At 48.8% G+C, this 5962-nt stretch overlaps 1 protein-coding gene across 1 annotated transcript in view; it reads left to right on the top strand.

Annotated features, from left to right (window-relative positions):
* Window positions 1-5962, top strand: part of ABCC1 (ATP binding cassette subfamily C member 1 (ABCC1 blood group)) — a 126110-nt gene that overhangs the window by 79922 nt on the left and 40226 nt on the right. Inside the window, exons 12-14 of the mRNA XM_019666077.1 lie at window positions 1793-1977; window positions 3903-3990; window positions 5815-5846. Coding sequence (XP_019521622.1) covers window positions 1793-1977; window positions 3903-3990; window positions 5815-5846 — 305 coding nt within the window. The remainder of the gene's footprint in view (window positions 1-1792; window positions 1978-3902; window positions 3991-5814; window positions 5847-5962) is intronic.

Genomic DNA, 5962 nt, shown 5'->3' with positions numbered 1-5962 from the left:
GACCTTTACAGATCAGGTGGGCCCTGGGGCCTCGGCCAAAACTTTGACTTCTGCATTAAGTAAAATAGAGTGATTTTGGAGAGGTGGTTTCTTTTTTTAAATTTATTTTTATTGAGATATAATTCACCATTTTTAAGTGTACAATTCATTGGTGTTTAGTATATTCACAAGGTCGTGCAACCATCACCACTGTCTAATTCTTGAACATTTTCATCACCCCAAAAAGAAACCCTGTGCTCATTAGCAGTCGCTCCCCGTTCCCCCACTTTCTGTCTTTGGAAATTTGCCTACTGATCATTTCGCATACATGGAATCATATTAACCTGTGGCCTTTTGTGTCTGTTTTTCCACCTAGCATCATGTTTTCAGGGTTTGTTCGTTCCTATTGTAGTGTGTGTCCGGGTGTCCTTCCTTTTTGTGGCTGAGGACTACTTTGCGTGGTTATATTTGGAGAGTTTTGAATGAAAAGGACCTCTGGATAAGAGGTCACTGCCAGGAAGAGGGGAGCCAGCGTGGACCGCCGTCCCAGGGATCAGGTGTCAGGAGCTTTTTGAGCACCTCGCCTCCCTCTTCGCCTCGGAGCCTGATTTCCTGCAGTCTGCCCTGAGCTCAGAAAGGCAGGGCCCCGGGGCAGTTTATATCCCCCAGGGAAAGCCTTTAATGGCCGTAGGAGCCTGGAGTCAGCATGGGACCAGGGGGAGTTTTGCCCACCTGCGGGGGGACTTAGGTCCATCTGCCGGTTCCAAGGTCTTCTAGGCTGCTTCTGATAGCATGTGCCAGATAGCCTTGGGAGGTGCCCGTTACTAGCTTCCCTGGCAACGCCCAGTAGGCTCTGTGCCCAGCAGTGAGAGAGCAGCACGGAAATCCACCTGTTGATCTGCCCCCTCCCCGCGGAGCCAAGCAGCCCTGCCCTGGATTACTCAGGCGCCCTTCCTTCCATTCTCTTGGTGAGGCAGGGGAGGGGCTGCCATCTTAAACCAGCAAACCTGAATCCCGTCGCCTGGGCAGTAAAATCCCAGGAACCACCACAAGGCTTCCCGGGCACATCGGACTTTGTGGGGAAGGGAGTGGCCTCTGGAGAATAATGCTGTCAGTTCACTTATTTTCTTTTTCTTTTTAATAAGTGTTCCTTTCCTGGGGGTATAGAACTCTGTGAGCTGGAACTTTGAATCATGGCATTAATGCTCCACCTCTAGCTCCATTTCACAGATGAGATGACTGAGGCAGGGGACAGGCGCTGACTTGCCCACAGTCTAATTCAGGGTTCCCGTGTCCCAGGGGTGGTTGTAGCCACCACGGATACAGTCGTGTGCAACACGGGGTCCCCACCTTTGCGGAGTTTACATTTTAGTGCACGACACAGACAATAAATACATACAATACCACAGTAAAATGTGGGGACAGGTGCCGTGAAGAAAAATAATCCGGGATAAAAGGGGGGCTTGGGGGGAGCACGTTAGAGGCAGTGAGCGTGCTTCAGGCGGAGGAAACTGCAGGGCACAGGCCCGGAGGTGTGATCGTGCCTGGTGGTGCTGAGGAGCTCCGAGGATGCCCGTCCTGTGTGCCACAGGGAACGTTTCCGGGAGAGGCCAGGAATGCCTGCTCCTGGTCATTCATTCATCCAGCTCATTCTCTGAGTGTTGAGCGAGTACCCGCCGTGTGCTAGTCATTGCCTTGGACGTTGTCTGCCGCCTCTTAAGGCCAGTCTTCCATGATCGCGACTCCCGTGGGTCAGGCCTGAGCACAAGGCAGAGTGTCCCCATGACACCCCTAGGTTGTGACTCTGACCCAGGGACACAAGTCAGTGCTGGGCATTCTGCTTGCTTGCAGGTGGCCCTGTCTACGTTTGCCGTCTACGTGACCGTCGACAAGAACAACATCCTGGATGCCCAGAAAGCCTTTGTGTCCTTGGCCTTGTTCAACATCCTCCGCTTCCCCCTGAACATTCTTCCCATGGTCATCAGCAGCATCGTGCAGGTACAGGCGAGGATGGTGGGCTAGGGGGTCTCTGGGGAGACAAAGGGCATGGGGCAGCACTGTCTGCATTTCCCGACTCACCATGCCTGGTGGGCGTGGCAAGGCCTGGACCGGTGGCTTTCCTACTTTTTGGGTCATGCCCCAAAGAAAGACATACAATTTATACTTCTTGACAAGGAACTCACACTTGAGTATATGAAACGAAAGTTGAATGCAACCAGGCGTTCCCGTGCTCTGTGAGATTTCTCTCTGAAACATTTTCTCTGATTCTAGTCTGTTCTGCCCCATCCCCTATCCTGTTTTTTTTTCAAAAAAGCATCTCTTGAGTCACTAAATTGATCTCATAATCCACTAATAGGCCTTGACCCACCGTTTAAACAACCCCAGCCTAGACCCCCCCCCCAAATTCCTAAGGTTGGTGCAGTGACTGTCAGGAGAGGAAGCTGTCTGCTCTGCACACTTTTATACCATGTGAAGCTCCCGCCACTTTCCTGCCCACAGTATTTTTCATATTCTTCTCCCTAGCATTGAACGCATTTATGTTGAAAACCCCATTTTCTGTCACACAGACAAATCAGCCTGAAGATGATAGAGCTTTGGTTGTAGACTTTATTTAAAAAAAAAACGAAAAACCCAATAAAAATACCCAAGCAAATAAAACCCCTTTTTATTATGAAACATTTCAAATGTATTGGGTTGTCGGAAAAGTCATGACGTATTTTTGGAACGAAAAACAGAGAAAAAATACGTCATGACTTTTCCAACAACCCAATACTTGGAAGTAGAGATTGGCACGATGATGAGCTTTGTGCTTCCACCACCCAGGTTCCATATTTGCCCCACTGCCTTCATCTGTTCCTTTTTTTTTTTATCTTCCTACCTTCATTTCTTATTTTCTTTGCCGAAGAATTTTAAAGCAAATCCCAAACCTCTTGACCCTTTACCTGGAAACACTTAAAGCATGCATTTCTTCTTACATAATTAAAACACGATTACCACATCTAACAAACTTCACAGTAATTTCTTAAAATAATACCCTGTCCGTATTCAAATTTTCAGGATTATCTCAGAAATGTCTTTACAGTTGGGCTGTTTAAATCAGTACCATTGTGGCTTTTTTTCAAAATTTATTTTTATTGAGATGTAATTGACAGGTAACATTGTGTACAGCCTGTTGATTTGATACGTTGATATTTGCAGTATGATCTGACGTGTTTCCCCAACAATAAGACCTAGCCAGAGAGTAAGTCGAAGCATGATTCCTCCAGGATATGGAGGACACACACCCCTCACATGAGGGTTTTATGCCCTGTTTCAGGGAGAAGGGTGCCTTTTCCACAAACTCCTTCAGCTTAAAATAGTCAGTATGCCAAGGTGCCATATTTTGACACCTAAAATCACGCGAGGGTTTATTTTCCAGGAAACAGGATATGACCACCATAGTGTTAGCTAACATCTCTGTCATGTCACATAATTATCATTTCCCTTTTTGTGGTGGGAACCATTAAGATCTAGTCTCTCAGCAACTTTGAAGTTTATAATCCAGTGTTGTTGACTCTGATCACCACGCTGTGCATTAGCTCTCCAGGACTTCTTTATCTCCTGGCAGCAAGTGTGTGCCCTTAAATGGGACCACTTAGCCTTTGGTTATTAAGTCTCTTAAGTCCCTTTGCATCTAGGCCAGTCCCCCTGTCCTCCCTCTTAATACCGAGGGTTGGCTTTTAAAGGGAAACAAACAAGAACCAAAACCTGTTTTACTTTTGATTCTAAGGCGGACACTCACTGTAGGCTACAGTAAGCCTTCACAAAGGAGAGAGGGTGTGGGCGCCTCTACACGCAGGGGAAACTGCTGGAAGTTAGCCTCCGGTCTGTTTGGCAGAAATACTTTTAAAAATAACCGCACCCTGTAATTGCTCTCTGTGTAGGCGAGTGTCTCCCTCAAACGCCTCAGGATCTTTCTGTCCCACGAGGAGCTGGAGCCCGACAGCATCGAGCGGAGGCCTATCAAAGACGGTGGGTGTGTTAGGTCCCTCTGTGCCGGGGTGGCAGCCCGGTTACCACGGGTCTGCCTGGGTCTGGCTCTGCCCAGCAGCTTGTCTGCGAGGCCGCAGGGAGCAGGGTCTCTGCAGAGGGCCTCGGGCTGTCGGGCCTTATCTTAACACATCCGGAGGGTGAGCTTGCACTTCTGTTGTTTTGCTGAGAGGCAGCCACTGTGCAAAGCCTCCTCCTGAAGGTCAGCTTCCAGGGGGCCCTGACCTTGATCATCCTGGGTAGGCGGACAGGCAGAACAAGGATGTTGGACTCCGACCAGCCTCCAGCATCTGCTAGCTGTGTGGACTTGGGCAGGTCACCTCACTGCTCCCCATTTGGATAATGGGAATGAAGGTCCCTTTCTTTGGCAGGGGGTTATATGGCTTTTTCCTGGTAGGTTTGTTTATTTCGTAGCTTATTAGTTTATCTTTTCCCAGTCAAGCTCCCTGACCAGAGGTCTTACCCATGGCTGTATCGCCACACCCTTAATGATACATGTTAATAGCACTGACGACAGTGACCACTTTCACGTCTGTGTCACTCCTGCCATATGCATTACGTTCTAAGAACGTCAGTGTAATAAACCATCCACTCTCCCCGTGGCACACGGAGCGAGGCTATGGAAACCCCCATTTTGCAGATGAGGACACTAGCCTCAGTAACTTGTCCGAGATCGCATAGCTAATAAGTAGAGTCAGGACCCACACCCACAGCCTGTCAGTACAACCTGTGCTATTTACCTGAGATGTATTGAGCACCTACTGTGTGTCAGGCACTGTTCTAAGGACTCTGTGTATATTTTCTCCTCATCACAGCCCTAGGAGGCCGATCCCATTATTATGGACCCGGCTTTACAAACGACAAAAGTGAGGCACAGGGAAGTTAAGGAATTTGCCCACAGCTATCCAGGTAGGAAGGACCAGGACAGGGATAAGAACTCACACAGTCTGGCTCCAAAGCCCAGTAAATATTGTCAGAGGAGTGAATGTGTGTACACATTGGTTATAATGTGTGAGCAGTGCCTGCGCACCTAGTAGGCTTTCACGTGTCTTCAGTGGTATTTAAAACGCCTAGTACAGTGCCTGCCAAACAAGTCGTTTTACTTCTCTACTGTGAGTGAGAAGTTGCTGAGGCATTTTCAGTTCAGCCCTCTCAGGCCGGGCTCCCCAGCCGAGGCACTGCTGACGTTCAGGTGGGCCATTCTTTGTTCTGGGCTGACTAGAGGATGTTGATAGGATACTGATCAGCGTCCCTGGGCTCTACCCACTAGGTGCCAGTAGCCCCCACTCCAGTTTTGACAACCTAAAATGTCTCCAGACATTATGTCCCTTGGGTAGTAAAATCGTCCCCGGTTGAGAACCACTGTTCACTGGATGCTGGAATCTTCCTCTGACTTGCCTGGCCTGTGGTCCTCCAGTGTCTGTTGTCATGGGGACCATCGCCCACCCTCCCCCTAGAGGATGCGGGAACAATGCCATCTACTCCAGGGTTACATTTCTCAGCATAACACAGGGCTGAAATTTGCTGCAGCCACTCTTTGTAAGAAGTTGTTACAGCTCACTGCTGAAAAGCCCCAAGGCCTCCTGGTGCGCACCCTCCACCCCCACCCCACCCTTCCTGCCCCAGTGGCAGTCTCCTAGGAGATTTGATTTTCTGAGATGTTGATCTGCGTTCTCCAGGTGCCAGACAGGGCCGTCTTGGCAGCTCCAGCCAAGTCTCATGGTTCACTAGCTTTTTTTTTTTTTACTTAAGTGGCTTTTCTTAAATTCCTTAAATAGCACCTTCCAATTTCCTCTTTGTTCTCAGTTTCAGGGGTGCAGGGTGAGGGGGAGGGTGTGGTGAGGAAGAAGGTTCAGTTAGATTAACCAGTAACTTACTCTCCTGACAGATTTTGTTTCTTTGATGTGTGGGAGACTTTAATTATGAGCCACCTTTAAACCACCCAGAGATAAGA

Source organism: Hipposideros armiger, unplaced genomic scaffold, assembly GCF_001890085.2.
Source record: "Hipposideros armiger isolate ML-2016 unplaced genomic scaffold, ASM189008v1 scaffold_460, whole genome shotgun sequence".
In the NCBI taxonomy this organism is placed as follows: Eukaryota; Metazoa; Chordata; class Mammalia; order Chiroptera; family Hipposideridae; genus Hipposideros; species Hipposideros armiger.
This window is presented reverse-complemented; position numbering and strand designations above follow the sequence as displayed.